Source organism: Podarcis filfolensis, assembly GCF_964270895.1.
Source record: "Podarcis filfolensis genome assembly, chromosome: 8".
NCBI lineage: Eukaryota > Metazoa > Chordata > Lepidosauria > Squamata > Lacertidae > Podarcis > Podarcis filfolensis.
The window spans coordinates 13,282,045-13,307,460 of NC_139611.1; the positions used below are offsets into that span (position 1 = coordinate 13,282,045).

Genomic DNA, 25,416 nt, shown 5'->3' on the forward strand with positions numbered 1-25,416 from the left:
TGGAGGTGGGTGGGCAAAAGAAGACAAATTCTACAAGTGAGTGCCTGGAGGCGGTTGGAGGATGGATGGCTGCTAACAGATTGAGGTTGAATCCTGACAAGACAGAAGTACTGTTTTGGGGGGACAGGAGGCGGTCAGGTGTGGAGGACTCCCTGGTCCTGAATGGGGTAACTGTGCCCCCGAAGGACCATGTGCGCAGCCTGGGAGTCATTTTGGACTCGCAGCTGTCCATGGAGGCGCAGGTCAATTCTGTGTCCAGGGCAGCTGTTTATCAGCTCCATCTGGTATGCAGGCTGAGACCCTATCTGCACGCAGACTGTCTCGCCAAAGTGGTACATGCTTTAGTTATCTCTTGCTTGGATTACTGCAATGCGCTCTATGTGGGGCTACCTTTGAAGGTGACCCAGAAACTACAACTAATCCAGAATGCGGCAGCTAGACTGGTGACTGGGAGTGGCCGCCGAGACCACATAATACTGGTCTTGAAATATCTACATTGGCTTCCAGTATGTTTCTGAGCACAATTCAAAGTGTTGGTGCTGACCTTTAAAGCCCTAAATGGCCTCAGTCCAGTATACCTGAAGGAGTGTCTCCACCCCCATCATTCTGCCTGGACACTGAGGTCCAGCGCCGAGGGCCTTCTGGCAGTTCCCTCACTGTGAGAAGCCAAGTTACAGGGAACCAGGCAGAGGGCCTTCTCGGTAGCGGCACCCGCCCTGTGGAATGCCCTCCCACCAGATGTCAAAGAGAACAACAACTACCAGACTTTTAGAAGACATCTGAAGGCAGCCCTGTTTAGGGAAGCTTTTAATGTTTAACAGACTACTGTATTTTAATACTTTGTTGGAAGCCTCCCAGAGTGGCTGGGGAAACCCAGCCAGATGGGCGGGGTATAAATAAATTATTATTATTATTATTATTATTATTATTATTATTATTATTATTACCAGCAGCCATCCCAGCGCCTAAGCACCATTCATCTCATTTCGCACAATTTATTCCACATCCCACCACTGCGTCTTAAACTATTTTGTTATGTAATCGAGTCTTCAGTATAGTCCTGCAGAGAGAGTGGACCTCCAGCATCTACACAGACCGGTCGAAAACCCAATTCCCACACCGGCTTTGGATATTTCCTGTGTGTGTGTGTGTGTGTCTTTTGGCTGGCTTTCCCAACCAATTCTTCATATGGACTGGGAACTTGAGTGTGTTAAATACTGAACTATGTTGAGAACGGAGCTTCTGAAGCTGAAAGATGTTTCGCAGCTCTGCAGGTTTCCTTTTCTTTTTTAAAAAGGAGAAGGGGAAGCTACATTCCCAGTAAGATTCTAGTCCCCATGAGAAAGTGCTGATTCGAATAGGAACAAAGTAAGCTGCCTTACAATGACCTTGTTACATCTAGAACAAGACTGTCTACACTGACAGGCATTGGTTCTCCTGAGTTTCAGGCAGAGAACAATCTCAGCCCTCTCTGGAGAGGGCATTGAACCTCAGACCTTTTTCATGCAAAGCAGGCACTCTGTCACCGACCCTTTCCCTAGAGCTCATGTAGCCTGGGATACATTGAGGTGCTCAAATCCATTTGGTTTTGGGTGGAAAAAAACAACCCACCTGTGCCCTGTTGCTGTGCCCTTGAAAATCCTTTCATGTGCAATTACAATGGTTTCACGTGGATTCTGGCTAGCCAGCTTTTAAATTATTATTTTTTAAGTCACCTGCATACAACGGACGAAGAAATAATCAGCATTAGTCTTACTCCCAGGATATTATTATCATTGGGCGGCGGTGAGGTTTTTTTTCTTTCTGTCATTGTTTTCTTTTTAATTAAATTGGATGACAAAGCCAAGACACAGACAGAAGAAGACCGATAACGAGACCGTAAATAGTTTTAGAAAAAAAAGAGGGGGTGGGGAGAGGAGGAAGAAAAGAAAGACAGAAAGAAAGAAAGCAAAGCAGAAGAGAGAAAGAGAGAGAGAGAACAGAAGTCTGGTCAACGGAGATGTGAATTCTGGGTGGAGGAGAAGAAACGAAGGGTCTCTGCATCAAAGGCTTTCACGTTAGTTCCAAAGTAACTGTTAAGATGATGGCCAGAAGGAATTTATAGCTGCTGTGGCTGTCTGTTGAACCTAGGTAGGCAAAAAAAGAAGAAGACAATTTTTGACGGGCTTCTTTTGTACGCGTCTGGATGCACAGACCTGGACATCATTTCATTTTTACTTCATCAGAAAATTAGAAGAGGCTGTCAGATCAGACAATGGGACCATCTAGTCCAGCTTTCTGTTCTCACAGTGGCCAACCAGATGCTCCAAAGGCAGGGTTCAAGCATAAGAGCACCATCCCCTCTTACAGTTTCTGGCAACTGGTATTCAGATGCATTGCTGCCTCTGACCATGGAGGCAGAGCCTAGCTGTCATGTCTTGTAGCCATCGATAAGCCCTCTCCTCCGAAAAGTTTAAAGCCATCCAAATTGGTGGCCATCATTGTGGCAATATCTAAAATAAGGCAGTCAGAACCAGCTAGGTGGCCAGAAAGGCACGCACACAGTTGGATCTCACAAGAGCCTGCAGGAAATCCTTTCTTGTGAGAGCCACTTTCACTGTGTCAAGCCAGGTAAAGGAGATACAGTGATACCTCTGGTTGTGAACGGGATCCATTCCGGAGGCCCGTTCACAACATGAGCAGAACGCAACCCGCGTCTGCGTGTGCGTGGCTTGTGATTTGCCGCTTCTGTGCATGCACATGATGTCATTTTGAGCGGCTGCACATGCGCAAGTGGCGAAACCCAAAAGTAACCCTTTCCGGTACTTCTGGGTCACCGCGGGACGCAACCTGCAAACGCTCAACCTGAAGCAAAAATAACATGAGGTAAGACTGCATAAGCTAGTCACGTCCCCAGCTTGCTCTCTCTCTCTGATCCCTGATCTCTGATCTCTCTTATCTCTTCTCTTCGAAGCTTCATCGATGACTAGGGATGCAAGGCACGTGCTGACTCTGAGTCACAGCTCAGACACCGGTTCTAACCTAAACAACAATATATGTCTGTAACTACATTTTAAGCCTGCCTCAAAACTGTTACTGTGAAACTGAGTGAGGAAATCTACCTTTACTTAGGAGAAGAGTGTTTTGCATGGTTGTTGTTTTAAAGGGTGAAATACCAGGAAATCCATTTTGCAGTAAAGCATCCTTGATGACTTAAATTAAAAGGCTAGAGCTAGCTTATCAACAGCTTCTTTAGTTTTGCTGACGAAGGGATGGACTCATAAACGCAAGGATGGATAATATCTAAGAAATATATCCTCTTCCTAGTTTCTATACCAGGCTTCCTCAACCTCGGCCCTCCAGATGCTTTTGGCCTACAACTCACATGATGCCTAGCTAGCAGGACCAGTGGGCAGGGATGATGGGAATTGTAGTCTCAAAACATCTGGAGGGCTGACGTTGAGGAAGCCTGTTCTATACACATCCTTGCAATCATTTCTCCCTTTGGGAGGAAGTTCCTTAGTTTAGCTGTGTGCTGCATGAAGAAGTCCTTTCTTGTGATCTCCAGCAACTGGTGTTTCCGAGGTATAGTGTTTATGACAGTGGAAGGAGAACATGGATATCATGACTGGTTGCCTTATCCACCGGGCAGGGACTTAGGATTGCTCCCTAAATAAAAGCAGAAGGGTTGTGCCTTACCATTGGAGTCTTCTGTTCCTCTTGGGATATTTGGGTTTTCTAAAAGGAGAAAGAAAAGGGACAAAAATGGAGAATAATTAGGTGGTCACATTAACATGGGAGAACATTGCGCAGTTGTCAGATATTGCCAGTGTGGGATGTGATACATAAGTAGCAGTCAAATACAACATTCCTTGTTTTCCTAGAGTGGACATGCAAGGGGATGTTTGGTTCAGCCAGTCGGAACTTCCTGTTTCCTCCTGGGCTGGGACATACTTCCTTTTGCATGTGACTAGAGGTGGGCGTGACCTTACCTGTGCAGGTAACAAAAGCACAAGGCACGCAGCCCTCCTTCCTCTCTTTTCCACCTTCCTTTCATGGTGTGAACTGTAGTGACTGCCAGTCTGTAGTCACTGGGATTAACCCTCCCATATGGGGTCGATCCACATGTATATACTTTGTAACTAAGTCTGCCTTCAGGGATCCATCTGTGGAACTGATGATGTGAGTAAACTTCTTTTATAGACTTTACAGAAGATTGTGGTGTCTTTATTCTTTTAGGAGGGATTCAAAGGGAACTTACAAGGAGTGCAATAGTAAGAGGCTTAAACAAGCCTGCAACCAGCTATCTGCTGTGCATTTAAAAGGGGAATGTGAAACTCTGCTAAGTTAAAGGACTTGTTAGTGCACGTTAGAAAGGATATAAATAAACAATATATCCTCTCCTGCCTCCCTGAACTCCCTGCCTCCCACAGCCAGGACATTGGTGACACCTTCAAAATTCAAGGGGGGTAGGAGAAAAGAAGACACCCCCTGCGCTCCCAGGCTGCTTCCTGGGGGGGAGCCGCATCGCTTTGCCGCCAGCCTCCCCTCCTTTTCCCTTTATTTCTGGTGGCTTGGGGGAGGCTTGGGAGCAGCAGGCGGGCTGGGCACCATTTCCCCATGCTCCCTTGCTGCTCTTGGGGGGGGGGAGGCCGCCGGCAAAGCAGCATGACCCCCCCCAGAGCAGCCCACTGCTCCCAAGCCTCCCTGAGCCATCAGGAGAAAGGGAAGGTCATGAATATAAGCTGCACTTTAACTTTTCACTGTCATAATTATTTTTTTTGGGGGGGGGAAGTGTGGCTTATATTTGGGCCAATACGGTACTTCATCGTAAGATTTTGGGGCGGTTCACAGACCATAGAGCCAGCATGCCCAGAGGCTTCTATGAGTAGTGAGGAGGAGGATCTGGGCCTGATGGTGGCAGGAAGGGGATAATGTGTGGAGGACCCCAAACCATGGAGAATGGTTCCCCAAGGGCTGTGAATGGGAGAACCACAACCTCCCGCATACCAAAGACTATCAGCCTGGTGTGGGTGTCCGTGGATCCAAGTGGGTTCTGCGCTGTGCAGCGGTACATGGAGCCGTTCAGTTCTGCCGGCACTCGCTCCAAGATCAGCTCCTTGCCATCGTGCTCCGCACTGCCGTCCAGGAGCCTGCTCCCAACGCGGGTCCAAGTGAACATGGGTTCGGGGAAGACTTCATTCTGAAAGCCAAGCAACGCCCAACAAATGCATCAGCAGAGCTGCAAAGTCTAGTTTCTCTGCAACAGTCACCAGATAGGAACTTTGAAGACTCGTAAGGCTCATCTTAAAGAAAGAGGAGGCTAAACCTCGCAAGGTCCCTGGATTTGGAATTGCAATCTAAACTGGAGAAGAACTCCTTGCAGCTCACCTTGAACACAATGGAGTGCAAAGCAAACTACATTTCCCAGAAGCCACTGCAGCAGTGCGTGTTTTAGATGGATGAATGCTATTTCAAGGGAAGGAGAAAGGGGAGTTTCATGAATTAAGAGGCTGGATGGTTGGTTGACTTTGGGGTGTGTGGATTGGCTTGCTATTTAAGTACAGTGGTACCTCGGGTTACATACGCTTCAGGTTACATACACTTCAGGTTACAGACTCTGCTAACCCAGAAATAGTGCTTCAGGTTAAGAACTTTGCTTCAGGATGAGAACAGAAATCGTGCTCCGGCAGCACGGCAGCAGCAGGAGGCCCCATTAGCTAACGTGGTGCTTCAGGTTAAGAACAGTTTCAGGTTAAGAACGGACCTCCAGAACGAATTGAGTACTTAACCCGAGGTACCACTGTACTGTCATACCTCATGTTATGTTTGCTTCATGTTACGTTATTTCAGGTTACGTCCCGCGGCAACCCGGAAGTACCGGAAAGGGTTAGTTCTGGGTTTCGCTGCTCGCGCATGCGCAGAAGTGCAAAATGACATCACGCGCATGCGCAGAAGCAGTGAATCACAACCCGTGCGTGTGCAGACGCACCGCTGCGGGTTGCGCTCTATTCATGTTGTGAACGGGCCTCCGGAACAGATCCCGTTTGCAACCAGAGGTACCACTGTAGAGTCTTTTCTAGTATTTTGGGGTTAATGTGGGGGCAACAGGTGGCTCAATCTGATGTGAGTTAGGCAGGAAAGGTTTCTGTCCAATGCCAGTCCTACTCAGAGTAGACAGTGTTGTGTAGTGGTTCAAGTGTCAGAATCTCCTTTCTTGTAACTTGAATCCATTGGTTCAGGCACCATCCTCTGCAGCAGGAGAGAACAAGGTTGCTTCATCTTCTATGTGACAGCCCTTCAAGGTATCTGAAGATGTCTCTCATATCACCTCTCCTCTTATCCAGGCCAAACATCCCCAGATTCCTCAGCCATTCCTCCTAAGGCTTGGTTTGCAGACCATTTTATCATCTCGGTTGCCCTCATCCGCCCACGTTCCAGCTTGTCAATACCCTTCTTAAATGATGGTGCTCACAATTGGTACTGGACTCCAGGGTGGGGTATAGACTGTTCCCGCAGACTGTCTCACCAGAGTGGTGCATGCTCTACTTATCTCCCGCTTGGACTACTGCAATGCACTCTACGTGGGGCTACATTTGAAGGTGACCCAGAAACTGCAATTAATCCAGAATGTGGCAGCTAGACTGGTGACTGGGAGTGCCCGCCGGGACCACATAACACCGGTGCTGAGAGATCTGCATTGGCTCCCAGTACATTTCCGAGCACAATTCAAAGTGTTGGTGCTGACCTTTAAAGCCCTAAACGGCCTCGGCCCAGTATACCCGAAGGAGGGTCTCCACCCCCTTCATCCAGCCCAGACACTGAGAGCCAGCGCCGAGGGCCTTCTGGTGGTTCCCTTATTGCAAGAAGTGAGGTTACAGGGAACCAGGCAGAGGGCCTTCTTGGTAGTGGCGCCCACAATGTGGAATGCCCTCCGTTCAGATGTGAAGGAAATAAGCAGCTATCTTATCTTTAAAAGACATCTGAAGGCAGCCCTGTTTAGGGAAGTTTTTAATATTTAATGCTGTATTGTTTTTAACACTTGATTGGGAGCTGCCCAGAGTGGCTGGGGAAACTCAGCCAGATGGGCGGGGTATAAATAATAAATTATTATTATTATTATTATTATTATTATTATTATTATTACTTCCACCCATGAGGTAGAGCTGCCACTGAGCTACGCTTTGTGCGTCTTCTACTTTCCCCCTGCCCAACTCCAACCCTGTGCACACATGCAGCTGTGAATATGGATCAGCTTCACTCTCCCGAAAAGTCCCACTTAGTGCCTTCAATTGGTTCAGCTCAGCGCCTGGATTAAGGAACAGTTACCCCCCTTTCACACCCTGAAGTCACCTGCTAATGACAACAAACAGAGGCACAGATGAGATGGCATTAAACCGCTTGCAAATCCTCTTGGAGAAACTCTGAGTTAATGGGGTGAGAGAAAACAGTGTAGGGCAGGGGTGATATCTAAATCTCACCAGCTTTGTGCTTTGCAAGGAAGGGTGCAAAACATATGAGAGATTTTGACACACAGGAACACAGCAAGCTGTCTTATACTAAGTCAGACCATTGGGCCCATCTAGCTCATTACTGTCTACACTGTTTGGCAGTAGCTCTCTGGGAATTATAGACATGGTTCTCTCTCATCCCTACTTGGGGAGTGAACCTGGGACCTTCTACATGCAAAGTAGATGCTCTACCACCAAGCTATGGCCCTTCTCCTCCTTTTGCTAATTTTAATTTTTCCGGCTAGCATGCAAATGCTTTATAATAATGCATCCAGGCTGCCATTGCCTACTCTGAATGGAGAATGTGTCTCCAAAGACGTTCTCAGTTTTGGCCAGCTGGAAATCTTTTTGCTGCAGGTGCTGGGGATGGAACCAAGGTCTGCAGTCTCATCTGATGAGGGCTGTGGCTCAGTGACAGAGCAACTGCTTTGCATGCAGAAGGTCCCAGGATGACTCTCCAGTGGAATCTCCAAGCATGGATGGGATTGTCCCATGCCTGAAATCCTGGAGAGCTGCTGCCAGTCTGTGGTTAGTAGGCCAAAAGCCCCAAGTTCACTCCAAGCAGAAGGCAGCTTCCTACAATCTTCTGTTGAACACATGCCCATCGTAGGAGCTCTCCAAAGTCCTGAAGAGTCGGAATCTACTGTCTATGATGGTATTATCCAGATCCTGCAATTCTCTTCTCACTGCTGGCTGGTCTAAGGTGCAAGTTTAACATTCCTATGAGTAATGGACCCACACCCATACATAGCTGCTGAATACTGATTCAGACCATTGACTCATCTAGCCTAATATTGCTAACTCTGACTGGCAGTGGATCTATAACAGGCATCCCCAAACTCGGCCCTCCAGCGTTTTTGGGACTACAGTTCCCATCATCCTTGACCACTGGTCCTGTTTGCTATGGATGATGGGAGTTGTAGTCCCAAAACAGCTGGAGGGCTGAGTTTGGGGGTGCCTCCTCTATAAGGTCCTTTGCCTAATATAGCATACCTTTCTACATTATCTCCATTAATCTGGATGTATTCATACTCAGTTTATTGTATGCTGCAAAATTTAGAGAAGAGCAGATGTCAAAGGACAACTGTGGTTTGATCTCCGTGTGTTAGTTTGCGAAGTGCTAATATTCATATGGGATCCAGCGTGGCATAGAGTGTCAGACCTGGTAGAGACCAGGGTTCAAATCCTCACTCAGCCATGATGCAGGTGTGACCTTGGGGCCAGTCACTGCCTCTCTCAGCCTAACTTACATCACAGGGTTGCTGCGAGGTGTAGTGGTTAGAGTGTCAGACTAGGTCCCAGAAGACCAGAGTTCTAATTCTTCCACCGGGCCATGACACTCACTGGGTGTAACTTCGGGGGCCAGTCACTGCCTCTCAGGCTAGCCTACCTCACAGGGTTCTTGTGGGGATGAAATGGGGAGGAAGAGAAGCGTGTGACCACCTTCAGCTCCTTGGAGGAAAGGGTGTAAGACTATAAATGTAAACAAACCAACAAGATTAAAATGTGAGCTGATCAAACATCTCCCCCATCCTTAGATATAAACAACTCAAACTCATATGAACTGTACCAGATGCCAATAACTCTCAGGGACGCCCTTCGGGTTCATACTCACTTGAAAACCTTGCACCAGGATTCGCACTGTGTCTCCTACTCGGGCTCTTGTTGGGGTCATCATGATCTTTGGGCCCTTGGGAGCCACTGTGGGAAAAGAGAATAGGTGGGTACCCCAATCTGTTGCAGTTCCAAACATTCCCATAATGAGTACTGCCAACTGTTGAACTAGTCCCAGCTCCTCTGCCTTTTTGACAGAAGCCAGGTCCACAGCAAAAAACAGAGTGTTGTGTTTAGCTCCATCCCAAGAGGTGGTTAGAGTGCGTGGTTAGAGTGTGGTGCTGACACTAGAGTGTGGTACTGAGACCTGGGTTCAAATCCCACCCAGCTGTGGCAGATGAAGATGATGGACTATATGGGACTGGCAGAAATGACCGGCAGAATCCGGGACCAGGGAGAAGAGGCGGTGGAAGAAGATTGGAAGAAATTTAAAGACTATTTACAGAAATATTGCAAAATTAATGAATGTTAGAATGATGTTGGATAGAAACTAAGTGGTTTCCAGCTGTAATGCTTTAAGAATATGGAAGAAGGGTAAAAAAAATAATAACTAAAATAGTGTTGGATTGGAAATAAGTGGTATTGGCAACAAAGTTAATAAGAATATGCAAAATGAATTGATAATGGATGAAAATACTGAGTTATAAAATGTTAAGTTATAGAGATAAGATAAATGAAAGAGGGTAAGGATTTGCTGATTTGATTATTTAAATGGGAATACAAGAAGGGGAGGTGTGAGGAAGTCAAAGAAACAAGCAAATGAGTTTTATGTTATGAAAAATAATTGTTTTTAATTTTTCTTGTCTTTTTCTGTATGTTTTATTTATCTTTTTATTTTTTATTGTTTTTTATTATTATGTGTTTTTGTATATTTGTCTTTGTAAAATCTTAATAAATATTTCTTTAAAAAAAAACAACAAACCCCACCCAGCTGTGATGCTCACCTGGCGATCTTGAACCTCTCTCTCTCCCTCCCTCCTACCTCCCAGGGTTGTTGTGGGGGCAAAACAGGAGAGGAGAGCCACCCATGTTACCTTGAGATCCTTGGAGAAATGGTGGAATATAAATATAAGGAAGAAAACAAATGAGCTTCGCCCACCACTAGCCAAACTCAAAGGAGATCAAATGAAGTTAATAGACATGTCTCATGTTTATTCATTTCAATGTGTCTGCTCCGAGTATGACTTAGTTTGATATACTCCATAGCAACTCCTTACCTGCCCATTTCTATAGCCTCTTAGAACCATAGAATTGTGGAGCTGGAAGGGACCCCATGAGTCATCTAGTCCAACCCCTTTCAATGCAGAAATCACAGCTAAAGCATCCTTGACAGATGGCCGTCCCACCTCTGCTTAGAAACCTCCAATATAACATGAGCAACAAGGCCCTCTCCCCTGGATGATTGGCAACTTCATGCATACATTTCCTGGCCAGATTTCATGCCCCAATCTTCCCCCCACCTTTGACCTCAAAACTCTGAGATCCAAATGCAAATCCAAGAAATCTGAGCAGACACTCAAATCCTCCCTCTCCCACCAACTTGGGGTCCTTGTTCCAGCACCTCAAATTTCAGTGGGGCCTTGTGTGATGACAAAATCTGGCACCTCCCCACCAGGATGTAAGAGCAGTGACGCCTGCTGTGACACCCCAGATTGGCGCCCATCAGTCGTGCTCCCCTAGAACCGCCTCTGCTGGTTCATGGCCTGACTTCTTCACAATTTCACAAACTTGCTGACCATTAAAGACAGGAGGCAAAATTCAATATGAAGCAAGGTTGGCGGGAGTTTGCATCTAAAAGTTCTGGGCTGGGGGGGCTGTTTGAGAGTTCCCTCCTTTCCCATGGAGGAGAGGATCACATCAGGGAGTGAGAGGACCCCTCCTGGACTAGACCACCTTGATCCACCTGGTCCACCTTTCTGTTTCCCACATCAGCCAACCAAATGTTTCCAGGAAGCACAGAGGCAAGATGGGAAGGTATTGGCCATCCCTCATCCCTAGCACCTGATATCCAGAGGTTGACTGCCCCTGCACATGGAAGCTCTATCCCTATTATGACTAACAAGGTTTGGTCCGCTTTTACTAGAGACTGGGCATTGAGGGTGGCATACTCTGCCCTCTGGAACTCCCTGCAGCAGGGCTCTTTGCATGTTCTTATGTTTCTTTCATGTCCCTGCGCGCGCGCACACACACACACACACGCACACACACTTTTTGTAAATGAAAAAAACCCCATATATAACAATACCTCACAGGAGACCTGCTACGGCCCCACTATCTTTTGAGTTGCCCTTTTCTGCACCTTTCTTAGCTCTACAAAATCCCTTTTGAAGTGTGGGGACTAGGACTGTTCAGTTATTCCAACTGCTGTTGCACCACGGATGGGCTGTTTTATCTTCAATACCTTTCCTAACAACCTTCCACACAGAATTCACCAGCATCATCCCCCTAACCTCCCTTCTGAACAAATCAGAATATAATTTGCATCGGTTGTCCTTAACAAGTCACTGGCTATGTGGGGGTCAGGCGTCTAGGAGGCAGAAAAAGTGCCCCAAGTTGTGTCTTTTTGCGGAGATCAAGCAACGAAGCTGCATGCATAAATGAGAATCGCCGGGCGCTCCACTCTCTTCAAAGGATGTGTGGAGATGTGCTGGAATTGGTAAGGGTCAGAGCTGATTGGATGAAACAAGGAAGGTTACCTTGGCAACGAAAGATCTAAATTCCCTTGGCTTACACTAAGACTGGGGCGACGCCCCCCACCCCAAGGGGGACATGCAGAAAGTGTTCTAGGGGGTTTCTACATTTTCTGTATTTAGAGAGGCACCAGTTGTGCTCTTTGTGCCACTGTAGGAAGAAGCTGCCAATCTCAGACTGGCCTGGTCTTTCTCATCAGTTTGACACCTGTCAGTCGGCATTTCCCAATCTTATATTCAGCCTTCCATGTTTCCACATCAGTAAGCGGTGATGTGACAGAAGTTTATAAAATTATGCGTGGCACGGGATAGAGAGGCAGTGTGGTGTAGTGGTTAGAGCGCCGCACTAAAACCTGGAAAAAAGTTTGAATCCTCACTCAGTCATGAAACATACTGGGAAGGGAGGGCAGTCACTGTCTCTCAGCCTAACCTCCCTCACAAGGGGGAGGTCTGTGGGGATCAAATGAGGAAGAGAGAGAGCCATACATACTACCTTCTGGCATAGCTGTCAACTTACAGATTTGAAAATAAGGGACCAGCAGCCTTGGAAATAAGGGATCAGCAGCCAAAATAAGGGATTTTCAGAGCACAGGGATGTTTGACTTCTGAGCCCCTCCGAGCCAAAGGCAGAAAGCCCAGCCAGCAGCCAAACGAAGCCTCAAGCGGTGGTTCCCACAGCGCAGCAACCCGGCAAAGGGGATGCAGCAAGGAAAACCACCGGCGCCTCTCCGCTGGGAAGCGCTGAGCAAAGGCGAGTCCCCAGGCAACGCAGCCAATTTGATCGGCACAAGGCATGCAAGCTCCACCCCCCAGTCGTTCTTAGACTCCTTATTGGGTGAGCAACACAGCCAAGCAACACAGTTGGAGCCTCCCTCCTCCCTGGCCGGCAGGGAGGGAGGGAGAGGAGCTGCTTCCTTTGAAACCCGGGGAATTTAAGGGACATCATCAATAAGGGACAGTAGCGGGACACGGCGCTGGGATAAGGGACATTCCCATCAAATAAGGGACGGTTGACAGCTATGCCTTCTGGGAGAAAAAGGTGGGTTATAAATGCAATCAGTGCAGTGAAGAAATGTTTTCCTTTCTCTCTCATAACATTAGAACTCATGGGCTCCCATTGAAGCTGAAGCTGTGAAGATTTAGGACAGATAAAAGGAAGGACTTAACATTTAAGAGCATAAGAAGACTCTGGTGTATCAGGGATGGGCTTTGGTCTTTCAGACAAAATTAACACCCCTTGCCTCTCGTCCTCTGTTCTGCTCAATCCTCTATGTCAGGCACGTCCCACTCTGGCCGTGATCTATCCATTGTCATTGTCAGGAGTTGCTGAGCTTCTTTTAGGGGAGACTTGACCAAAGTTGTTGAGCTTTTTAGGGGGAGCAGGGTTTGGAACACAAAGGCGATCACTAACCTGATAACTTGATACTAAGACACCCCTGAGATTGACCGGTCGATTGCGATCGACCTGTTGGACATGCCTGCTCTATGTCATAGTTGTGATGCCCCACAGCACCTCCTAGGCTTGGTGCCCCATATGTCCTAAATCCAACTCTGGCCGGTTCAGGCTAAAGGGGGCACATCTAGCCCAACATCCTGTTCTCTCAACCAGATGCCTCTTCTGGGAAATCCGCAGGCAGGATCTGAGTGCAAGAGCCCTCTTCCCTCTTGCAGTTTCAGCAACTGGTGTTTGGAAACATTGAACTACTGCAATGCGCTCTATGTGGGGCTACCTTTAAAGGTGACCCGGAAACTACAACTAATCCAGAATGCGGCAGCTAGCCTGGTGACTGGTAGCTGCCACTGAGACCATATAACGCCAGTCTTGAAAGACCTACACTGGCTCCCAGTACGTTTCTGAGCACAATTCAAAGTGTTGGTGCTGACCTTTAAAGCCCTAAACGGCCTCGGTCCAGTATACCTGAAGGAGCGTCTCCACCTTCATCGTTCTGCCCAGACACTGAGGTCCAGCGCCGAGGGCCGTCTGGCGGTTCCCTCGCTGTGAGAAGCCAAATTACAGGGAACCAGGCAGAGGGCCTTCTCGGTAGTGGCGCCCGCCCTGTGGAATGCCCTCCCACCAGATGTCAAAGAGAAAAACAACTACCAAACTTTTAGAAGACATCTGAAGGCAGCCCTGTTTAGGGAAGCTTTTATTGTTTAATAGGTTATTGTATTTTAGTGTCTTGTTGGAAGCCACCCAGAGTGGCTGGGGAAACCCAGCCAGATGGGCGGGGTATAAATAATAATAAATTCTTATTCTTATTCTTATTCTTATTCTTATTCTTATTCTTATTCTTATTCTTATTCTTATTCTTATTATTATGGCCAGCTGTCATGGGTTAGCTGAAATTCCTGGGCTGCAGGGGGGTTGGGCTAGATGACCCACGGGGTCCCTTTCAGTTCTATGATTCTAATGATTCCTCCAACTGCGCGGCCAGAGCACAGGCACCCTGGCTGGTCACCATCGATAGCTTCCTCTTCCTCTGTGAATTTCTGGAATCCTCTTTTGAAGCTATCTAGGTTCTTAGAGAAAATAGCAAAGCATGGTTCTACCTGGGATGGGGATGTGGCAAATTTCAGATGGTGGTAGCAGGTCACAGAGGATGTAACCCTGCCCTCCCCTTCAGCTCATGAAGAACCAGAGTAAGAGCAGCTTGCCTGCATCTTCCCCCTCCCTAATCCATTTTCACACCCTGTTCCTTAATACCAGGGCAAGTCACTTAAATTAACAAGCAGGAAATAAAACAGAAAGGTTTCTTTGCACAGCCTGAATCCACCAAGGCAACAAAAACTCTCCACTCACATCCAGGGCCTGGGGTATTCCTCCCTACCACCATTTCAATTTTTTACGACCGTTAATAAACACCACGATGGCAGTTATGCCTCTTAATAAAGGAGGTGATCAAATTTCATGCTTTGATGGAAGAGGAATGGAGGAATGGAGGAATGGAGGACTCTCTTAACACCAGCCTTTCTCAACCTTGAACTACAACTCCCATCATCCATAGCTAGCAGGATCAGTGGTCAGGGATGATGGGAGTTGTAGTCCAACAACATCTGGGGACCCAAGATGTTGAGAAAGGCTGCTCTAATCATTCTGCAGTGCTGGTCAGTGAAAATGAGTGGGTGGAGCACAGCAGGTTGGCCCAGAACTCCCAAGCAATAAGTGAGGGGGTCAACATGTGTCTTTCAGCTGTTTCAGCATGAGGGCTCTTTGGTTGTTGGCAATCCATCTGTCTCAAGAGATAATGGAAGTGTGTGCCTTTGAGTGTGCTCAATTACATCCATCCTTGAGAGCTTCCAATTGGGGCACCTTGGTGACCACTGTGAGAACACAATGCTGAACCAGTTGGCCATTGGTCTGATCCAGCAGCCAGGCTCTTCTGACGTTCCTTAGATCCTGAAGTTCTAATTTAGATTCTGAAGTTCTTCCTTAGATCCTAGAGGAAGCTTCTTGACTGTCCGTGGGAATTCTTGACTCCTTGCAGTGAGGATTGTTTCACAAAATGATACCCACAATCCCTCTGAATATCTGTTGCAGGGAATCACAAGTGGAGAGAGACGTGTTGCACTCAGGTCAACATTTGTAGGCATCTGGTTGGTTCATAGCTGTCAACTGCCCCTTATTTGGCAGGAAACTCCCTTATCCCAGCGCCGTTTCCCACTGCTGTCCCAGATTGATGATGTCCCTTAAATTTCCTGGGTTTCAAAGGAAGCAGCTCCTCTTCCTCCCTCCCTGCCCGCCAGGGAGGAGGGAGGCTCCAACTGTGTTGCTTGGCTGTGTTGCTCACCCAATAAGGAGTCTAAGAACGACTGGGGGGTGGAGCTTGCATGCCTTGTGCCGATCAAATCGGCCGAGTTGCCTGGAGACTCGCCTTTGCTCAGCGCTTCCCAATGGAGAGGTGCCGGTGGTTTCCCTTGCTGCATCCCCTTTGCTGGGTTGCTGCGCTGTGGGAACCACCACTTGAGGCTTTGTTTGGCTGCTGGTTGACTAAAATCCCTTATTTTGGCTGCTGGTCCCTTATTTTCGAGGCTGCTGGTCCCTTATTTTCAAATCTGTAAATTGACAGCTATGGGTTGGTTAGATGGGCGACTGGCTTGATCCAACAGGGCTCTTCTGATGTTCATAGCTATACTGTGGAACTCACTCCCACAAGAAGTTATGATGGCTGCCAACTTGGAGGGATTTTTTTAAAAAAGGTTGGACAAATTCCTGGAGGAAAAGGCCATCCATGGCTACTAGCCATGATCACTATCTTCTACCCCCAGTGTTGGAGGCAGTATGCCTCTGAACACCAGTTTCTGGAAATCTCAATCAGGGCGTGCTTGCAGGCCTCCCTTTGGGGTATCTAATGGGGAACTGTTGCAATAGTTGTGCTTCTTCTGGACCCCCCGTTTTTAATACAAATGGGGGTGGAGAGAGAATTACTACAGATCTTTTCCCCACAAGATGTTAAAAATAGCAGCGTCTCTGCAGTCCAGTACCCCAAATGCCTTCAAGCATGCAGAGGCTGCCCACTGGAGATCAAACCATTTCCCTGTCAATTATTCACTCCTTCCTCTATTATTTACCAATGCCACAAAGCCTGTCTGCCTTCCTTGCTGGTTAGCATTGCCCCAGGCTGACAGGGCAGTGCTGGATAGTCAGGGACATTGGCAGTGGGCCAGAGCCTCTGTATATCCTTTCCAGCACGAAAGGATAGATCCTTGTGGCAGTTCAGTGTAAGGTAAAGGTAAAGGACCAGGACCCCTGGGCGGTTACATCCAATCATATTTGTCTATGGGGTTGCAGCGCTCATCTCCCCTTTCAGGCCTAGCGAGCTGGCACTTGTCCACAGATAGCTTTCCAGGTCATGTGGCCAGCAGGACTAAACCGCTTCGGGTGCATGGGACGCCATGATGGAAGCCAGAGCATTGACCTTCCCATCGCAGCCATACCTATTTATCTACTTGCACTGCCGTGCTTTCAAACTGCTAGGTTGGCAGGAGCAGGGACAGTAACGGGAACTCACCCTATTGAGTGGACATGAACTGCCAACCTTACGATCAGCAAGCCCAAGAGAATCAGTGGTTGAAACCACAGCGCCCCCGCCCCCCTCCCCAGTTCAGTGTACACCAGGGGTCAGCAAACCTTTTCAGCAGGGGGCCGGTCTACTGTCCCTCAGACCTTGTGGGGGGCCATGATTATGTCCCACATTTTGGGCAAAAACCCTTATTGGGACCAACCTTAATGTTGCCCAAATGTGATTTTTTAGGGGGGGGGAGTGTTCTCTCATACACCCACGCTGCTTCCTTTGTTTTACGCATTGACAGTTATTATTTCTCTCATAAGGCGGGGTGGAGGGATGGGGGGCTGAGGTAAGCGCACCATTCCTGTCAGCCCTGGAGAGCGTGTGCGCATGTGTGGGTAAAGGAAAAAGCCACTGGCCCCGCTAAGTCAGGCCAGCGCTGCTCAAGCAAAAACTTTCTTTTCCCTGCATGAGGGAAGACGAGGCGGCAGCTATTACCTTTCCATGGCTTGCACCGTGTAGCTAACAAGCAGCCTCCCCAGCAGAGCACAGAACTACTTTGGAGTGCAGCCGCCCAGGCGCTCCCTGCTTCCTCCGGCAGAGAGCACCGCCGCCACAGACACCAGCGGGCATCGCTCCCGGGGCACCTCTGAGCCCCTGCTGCCACAACTGCCCTTCCTGAGGTCAGTTGCCGGCAACTCTATGGTGGAAATCCAAACTGTGGCTCCTTTTCCCTCTTCCCCACCCCCCCACCCCGGAAGAAAACATTGCTGTGCAAGCACGACAGATGAAGAAGGGGCTTGCCTCGAGCAGCTGCCTGCCTTACTTTTAACCCCCAAGCTGGCTGAGTCTCAAAAACCATTGCGCATGCGCTATGCCCGTTGCCTGGATTCCTGGACCGTCTGTGGGCCGGATCTAGAAGGCAATTGGGCCTGATCCGGCCCACAGGCCTTAGTTTGTCGACCCATGGCATGGTGTAGACTATGGGTGGGCAAACTAAGGCCTGGGGGCTGGATGTGGCCCAATCGCCTTCTAGATCCGGCCCACGGATGGTCCAGGAATCAGCGTGTTTTTACATGAGTAGAACATGTCCTTTTATTTAAAATACATCTCTGGGTTATTTGTGGGGACTGCCTGGTGTTTTGACATGAGTAGAATGTGTGCTTTTATTTAAAATGCATCTCTGGGTTATTTGTGGGGCACAGGAACTCATTCAGTCCCCCCCCTTCAAAATATAGTCCAGCCCCCCACAAGGTCTGAGGGACTGTGGACCAACCCCCTGCTGAAAAAGTTTGCTGACCCCTGGTGTGGACAATGCCAAGACAGCTGACCAAGGTCCTGACCAGGAATTTTGCAGCTTCCTACATTCCGGTGACCATCCGCCACCAGCCACTTTCCTGCAGCTCGACAATCCCCTTGCTCTACTCTTGTCACAGACACCGACTCTTAAGATGGGGGTGGAGGGAGTAGCATCCTTCAAATGCCTCTGCACTGAGCACAGGATCTCCTTGCCCGAGTCCCATTATCCTGGAAGTGTAAGATTTATGTCTCTCTCAGCCAAAGGCAGCTTCTCCACTGGGGATTAACATAAAAGGTATTTTGTCTTTAATATGTAAATGTCGGGTTTGACAGGAGGAGAGGAGCTCTCGCAAAGGCAAGGCTCAATGGAATGTTTGATCAGGACACTCTTCCCAGGATTAGCTCCTTAAAGAACATCGGCTAATTTTCCTCCTCTAGCCTGAGAGGGGAGGGGAGGGGACAGCAAGCGGAGCTGGATCAAGTAAAACGGGGAAGGGTTAATGACTTCTCTTAAGGGATTAAGGGTCCACCCTCTCTCTTTTGATGTTGGGTTTCTCCTGCTATGGTCTGTGGACCAGGCCCCCTAAGACTGACTGATCAACAATGGATGCTAAGCAGAACGTAAGAAAGTAAGAAGAGCCCTGATGGATCAGGGCACTGACCCATCTACTCATAGAGGCATAAAGGTAAAGGGACCCCTGACCATTAGGTCCAGTCGTGGCTGACTCGGGGGTTGCGGTGCTCATCTTGCTTTACTGGCCGAGGCAGCCAGCGTACAGCTTCCAGATCATGTGGCCAGCATGACTAAGCCGCTTCTGGCGAACCAGAGCAGCGCATGGAAATGCCCACCAGAGAGGTACCTATTTATCTACTTGCACTTTGACGTGCTTTTGAACTGCTAGGTTGGCAGGAGCAGGGACTGAGCAACGGGAGCTCTCTCCCCCCCCCCCCCCCGTCACGGGGATTCGAACTGCTGATCTTCTGATCAGCAAGCCCTAGGCTCTGTGGTTTAACCTACAGTGCCACCCGCGTCCCTGCATAGAGGCATAAAAGCATAGAATTGCAGAGTTGGAAGGGACCACAAGGATCATCTAGTCCAAACCCCCTGCAATGCAAGAATCTCAGTTAAAGCATCCATGACAGATGACCATCCAACCTCTGCTTAAAAACCTCCAAGGAAGGAGAGTCCGCAACCTCCTGAGGGAATCCGTTCCCCTATCAAACAGCTCTTACTGTCAGAAAGTTCTTGTTGATGTTTAGTCATAATCTCCTTCCTTGTAACTTGAAGCTGTTGGTTCGAGTCCTACCCTCCAGAGCAGGAGAAAACAAGCTTGCTCCATCTTCCATATAACAGCCCTTGAGATATGTGAAGATAGCTCTCATATCTCCTCTCAGTCCCCTCTTTTCCAGGCTAAACATACCCAGCTCCTTCAACCATTCCTCATAAGGCTTGGCTTCTATACCCCTGGATCATCTTGGCTGCCCTCTTCTGCACACGTTCCAGCTTGTCAACATCCTGTTCTCACATTGGCCAACCAGAGGCCAGTTGCTGTAACGTATGGGATGGGATGCCAACTCATGAAATGTTTCTGTCCTACTGATCCAGCAGGGAAATAATGGGTCTGGAAGAAAGCTGGTCCACAAGCTAAAACTGACCCACATGCTATGCCTCAAAAATTGGCAAGGGAGATAGATGGGTTTTCCATGGCAAGTGAGCCACCACTTTCAGAAGGGGCAAGATTCAACAAAGTTGTGGCATACAAGGAACGAGGTTTGCTTGTGCAATGCAAAATCTGCTCTGGAGGGATGGAGGAACCCCTAGAAACAGGTTTGGGGGGGCGTGTGGGAGGAGAGGGGTGAATGTCCCATTGTGCAAGTGGACTTTATTCCTTGTGTGGATATCCCCCTTGGCAGTGGCGTAGCGTGGGGGTGCAGGGGGGGCCGGCCGCACCGGGCGCAACATCTGGGGGTTAGGGCAAATCCACGGGTTAGGGGGCGCAAATCCACGGGTTAGGGGGCGCAAATCCACGGGTTAGGGGGCGCAAATTACTTGCCTTGCCCCGGGTGCTGACAACCCACGCTACGCCACTGCCCCTTGGTGCTACATTGCATTCCACTGTGCACTCCATGAAGGTCTATCTTTTATCTGCCCTGAATCTTCCAACATTCAGCTTCACTGTTCTTGTGTTTTGAGAGAGTGAGAAGAATTTCCCTCGATCCACTTTCTTCAGGCCGTTCACCATTTCATGTACTTCCTCTCACTCACCATTTCCCTAAGATAAAAAGTCCGAAATGCTGCAATCTTTCTTCATAGGGGAGTCACCCCCCCACCCACCGCCTTGATTAATTTGGTTGCCCTTTTCTGAGCCTTTTCCAACTCAACAACACCCCTCTTGAAGTCAGACACCCGGAACCGTATTCCAAATGTGGTCACACCATAGATTTGTATAACGGCATTATGACACTGGCAGGTTCCCTTTCAGCTATGATATCAATGCTTTCCTCAGAAGTGGTTGTGAGATTCTTCGCGATGAAGGAATGGCAGCCAGAACCTTATCTGACTTTCATCCGTGCTCCCTCTCTGAACTCCTTCAGCAACCAGGAGTTCCAAGTGCGATACAGTTTCTCAGCCTGGAGCACATTTTGAAGGGACGTATGTAGATATCTGGGCCTTGCTATCTGATCTCAGGTCGTCAAGCTAGGAGAGCCATACTCATATGATCGTATTGAAGTTTCCTTGTGCTGAGTAAGACCATGGGTCCCTCTAGCTCTGAATTATCTACACTGTCAGCAGCTCTCTCAGAATTTCAGGCAGAGGTCCTCCCAGGATGGCTTAAATAGGAGCAAATTAAGCTGCCTTATACCCAATCAGAGCTGTGGTCCATCTCGCTCCACAGATGGCAAAGTTGTAATGGCAGTACCTAGGGGCAGTAAAGGTGGCTTAGTTTGAAGATGGAGATGTGTGTAATTTCTGTGGGTTATTCTACTTCTGGGCGACTCTTCATCTCATGGAATTGTAGGGTTGGGAGGGACCTCAAAAGTCATCTAGCCCAGCCCCCTGTGATGCAGGAGTCACAGCTAATCACCACCCTGGGAGCTCCCAGGTTGAAAGGTGAATGACACACCTTCCTAGCAGAGCTAAGCCACTGGATGAAACGAAGGAAGCAGAAAATTCCCCCTGGCGTTCCTTCAGCACGGCTTGCAGTCCACCAAGGCTCGTTAGCTCAAATCTTGCTCACTAATGATGGGCAAGAACAAAGGAGGAGGAGAGCGAAGGTCTCCGCTCACACTCTAGATAACTGCCTTCTTTTTTTAATGAGAAGGAAAGAGAGAACGGAGGAACGAAATGTGTAGGACGGAAGGGAGGAGGGAACCATCATTTATGCCTGACAAGAGATCTCAGCTGGATGAGGCAATCTCAGATGGCTGATAATGGTCTGAAGAGCCCATTAGACCTAAGGAAAGTACAAGCAGGTGGAGCTGCAGGGTGGTGGAGGAAGGCAGGCAATTTCCTTAATTTAAAAGGAACAGTTCCAGGACCGTATGCTTGGAAGGACCCCTTTTTTGAGAGAGAGCGCCTTCCTGGTGCCACACCAATTTGCTTCCCTTGGAAATACGCTCAAATCTCAACAAGTGTTGGGCCAATCATTTTGGCCTGTGTGGGAGGTGGGAGGGGGAATTCATGTGGAATTTCACAGTGGGGATGTGCACTGGTGCTTAATAAAACTTCCTATACTTCTTAGAATGCATTAAAGGTTGTTATAAGAACATAAAGAGAACCTGTTAGATCAGGCCATTCTGTTCTCACAGTGGGTACCCAGATTACCCAAAGGGAAGCCTACGCACAGGGCCTGAGTCCACCAGCAGCTCTTTCCTCTTGCAATCCCCAGCAACTTAAATTAAAGGTAGACTGCCTCTGATCCTGGAAGTAATATACATCCATCATTACTGGTAGCCGTTGATAGCCCAATGCTCCAAGAATCGGTCTAAGACCTTTTCAAAGTCATCCATAAGGTTCCATTCCCTCTGAAGGGGCAGGTACGTAGCTTGGGGTGGGGGTGGGGGTCCTTCTGGAGCCATTGCTGGTACTTGAGGCTCAGGTGGCCTCAGTAGTGCAGAGTGCCTTCCATCAGCTTCAGCTGGTGGCCCAACAGGCAAGGATAGCCAACTTCTGATGCCTATGCTCTGGTAACCTCTAGGTTAGAATGCTGCAACACATTATACCAGGCAACTCTGCCCTCCAGATGTTTTGGGACTACAACTCCCATCATCGCTGACCACTGGTCCTGTCAGAAGGGACCCTGAGGGTCATCTAGTTCAACCTCTTGCCATGCAGGAATCTCAGCTAAAGCGTTCATGACCTCTATTTAAAAGCCTCCAAGGAAGGAGAGTCCATCACCTCCCAAAGGAGACTGTTCAACTGTTGAACAGCTCTTACTGTCAGAATTTTTTTCCTGATGTTTAGTCAGAATCTCCTTTCTTGTAACTTGAAGCCATTAGTTCAGGTTCTACCCTCCAGAGTAGGAGAAAACAAGCTCATTCCCTCTTCCATGTGACAGCCCTTGTGGATGTACATCATTAAATCCACACAACTGCAAGGAATCCAGAGTTTGCTCATGCCCAACAAATACCTATACAACCTCTGCTTGAAAACGTCCAGCAAAGGCCCCACTTCCCTAGCCTAGGCAATTGATGCCATTTTCAAACCACTGTAGCAACAGATATGTTTCTCCATAGGTTCAATCAAAGTCTACCCTCCTGCAGCTGGAGCCCATTAGAACTAGTCCTCAGTGCACCAGCGCAGAGCAGACATGATGGAGCTCTGCCGTAATCACCTCTAGATGGGTCAATCCACTCCAAAATGCCTATCCCACATTCATCTCCAGATGTTTCAATTGACTCCCAAGTGTACATCTCATATACACCTCCAGGTGGACCGGTCCACTCCCGAGTGCCCATTCCAGGTCCGCTTCCAGATGGTTTGACCCACTCCCATGTGCCCACCCCACTTTCTCCCACCAACCATGGTGGCCATCCATCTTACCTAGCGTCACTTCGGATTGCATGGGCATAGAGAGGGCAGGGTGCTTGACCTCACAACTGAAGAGTGCATCATTGTCTATCTGGGGGTTAAGCGTCCACATGAGCATGGCCCGCACCTCCACGGTGCCATCGCTGATGGGGATGTGGGTGTGGTGGAAGTAGTAGATGGGCTCCACATTCTGGATCCACCGCGGAAACTCCCGGCTCACCACAGTCTCTGGGATGATCTCCGTAGCTGGGCTGAACAAAAGTCCCTGGTTGGGGGTGAGGCCTTTCAAGGGGTCCTCCGTGTAGGGCCTCCCACCCCGGTCCTCCACATCCAGGAGGGAGAGAGACTTCTGCATCTTGGTGTCGTCCATGTCTCGGTGGAAGAGGTTCCGGGACGCCCGGCCGTCTTGCAACCCGGCGGCATTAATGGGGGCTTCTGTGAGGGGCACCACCTCGATCAGCTCCCCGTCTCTCTTGAAGTACACCTGGAGAGGGAAATTTGGGAAGAGATTGGAGTCAATTCCTTCTCAAGAGCAGAAATACAGGCCACATTCACACCACACCATTAAAGCGCTCCGATACCACTTTGGAACAGCCATGGCTTCCCTCAAAGAATCATGGGAGTTGTAGTTTGTTATGGAAGCTGAGAATTTGTTAGGAGACCCCTCCCCGCTCACATTTCCCTCCCACAGCCCTGCAGCTCTGTTTCCATTCTGCTGCCATTCACTTTCCGCCAGGGCCTTCCCTATTCACCTCACTGTTCACTGTGGCGAAATTAAATAACTAGTGTATATTGCGCTGTCGTTACGTTATTCCACACCGTGAATTCTGGTGCAAAGGAAACACAATGGAAACAGGGAGGGAGGGAAGAGCATAATCAATTACGTCTCATTTGTAGGTGGAAAGCAACAACAGCTAATACCAATCACATCTGCTGCATCGATTTCTGTTCCAGACATGGGACAAGGAAGCGGATATCAAATTTCCATTTCTGTTTCTGCTTCTGCCAACCTCCCTAAGTCACAGGAGAGGACAATGAACATTTGAGTTTTATTTGAGGCCCCAGAGAGGACCTTCACCCTAGTGGCTCCTAGGCCCAGGAGCCCCTTGTCCCAGCAGGATCCTGTGGCCACCTCCCAGAATGCATTTGGGTACCAGATGCTTCTGGACCCCTGGCATCCCTGAGCTGTCCTGGATGGTGCTGATGTTGATGGTAGAGACCCACAACATCCGTAGGGTGGCATCCACATTAGTTTACCCCGAACTGTGGCTATATGATCACACAGGTATGCACGCAAAGAGGGGGCCAGTCTGCAGAGGTGCATGCGAGAGTGTGTTTGTGTAGCTCGGAGGATGGTTTCTCTGCAGACGCAACGCCTGTTAAAAATATTTCTGAACGTCTCTCTCTGAAGAGAAGATTGTATTCCTTTATCAAAAGCTCCTTTCAAGCTCGGGATGTCATGGTGGTAATGAAACGGCCGCAGGAATGTTTGCAGATAAGTGTGTGGTTTGCATTTTATTTTTAAGTGTGCGTTTTTTGAAAAAGGCTTCCTCTCACCTCTCTCTCCCTTTTAAAAAATTCAGATGCTTCAAACCTCGGAACGAATAAGCAGAAATAAGTCTCGGGGTCCTTAGATCCTCAACTCTCTTCCTCTCCCCCCCTCACTTCTCCCACCGCCTCCCCACTTTAAATCTCTTGCGTGTGTTTGCATAAAAGAGAATCCACAAGGGGAGAGATGAGGCAGAGAGAGGGGAGGGATGAGTCTGGGAGGAAAATAAAAAAGGCAGCCGACAAATTCAAGACATCTCCAGAGGGACCGCAGAGGAAGATATCATTTTCCAAACTCCATTTAACAGCATGCAAACTGATGCACTGGACAGATCTCATTCTGCTTCACAACAGCCTGAAAAGGTTGGCCACCTTTGCTTCCCCCATCCACATTTTACAGATAGGAAATGGGAAGCCGAGTCTCACTCCTGAACCCAGGAAACTGCCTCATACTGAATCACACCATTGGACTAAAAGCAGCTTCTCTGGGGATGCTTGCCAGAAGGTGTCAGGGACCAAACCAGGGGCCTTCAACATGCCAAACATAGAATCATAGTATTGGAAGGGACTCTGAGGATCATCTAGTCCAACCCCCTGCAATGCAGGAATATGCAGCTGTCTCATATAGGTATCGAACCTGCGACCTTGGCATTATGAGCACCGCTCTCTAATGAGCTAGCTATCTAGGCTGACACGTGCCCTGCCACTGAGTTGTTCATTCCATCTAGCTCGACATT

General features: G+C 48.6%; 1 protein-coding gene across 2 annotated transcripts in view; it reads right to left on the reverse strand.

Annotated features, from left to right (window-relative positions):
* Window positions 1-1,791: 1,791 nt before the first annotated feature.
* IGSF21 (immunoglobin superfamily member 21) overlaps window positions 1,792-25,416 on the reverse strand; it is a 231,592-nt gene continuing 207,967 nt past the window's right edge. For both annotated transcript variants that reach the window (XM_083628788.1, XM_083628789.1), the window contains 5 exons: window positions 23,144-23,615; window positions 9,106-9,191; window positions 4,990-5,182; window positions 3,679-3,717; window positions 1,792-2,126 (listed from right to left, as the gene is read on the reverse strand). In XM_083628788.1, the coding sequence (XP_083484914.1) occupies window positions 2,053-2,126; window positions 3,679-3,717; window positions 4,990-5,182; window positions 9,106-9,191; window positions 23,144-23,615 (864 nt within the window). In that variant the 3' untranslated portion in view covers window positions 1,792-2,052. The remainder of the gene's footprint in view (window positions 2,127-3,678; window positions 3,718-4,989; window positions 5,183-9,105; window positions 9,192-23,143; window positions 23,616-25,416) is intronic.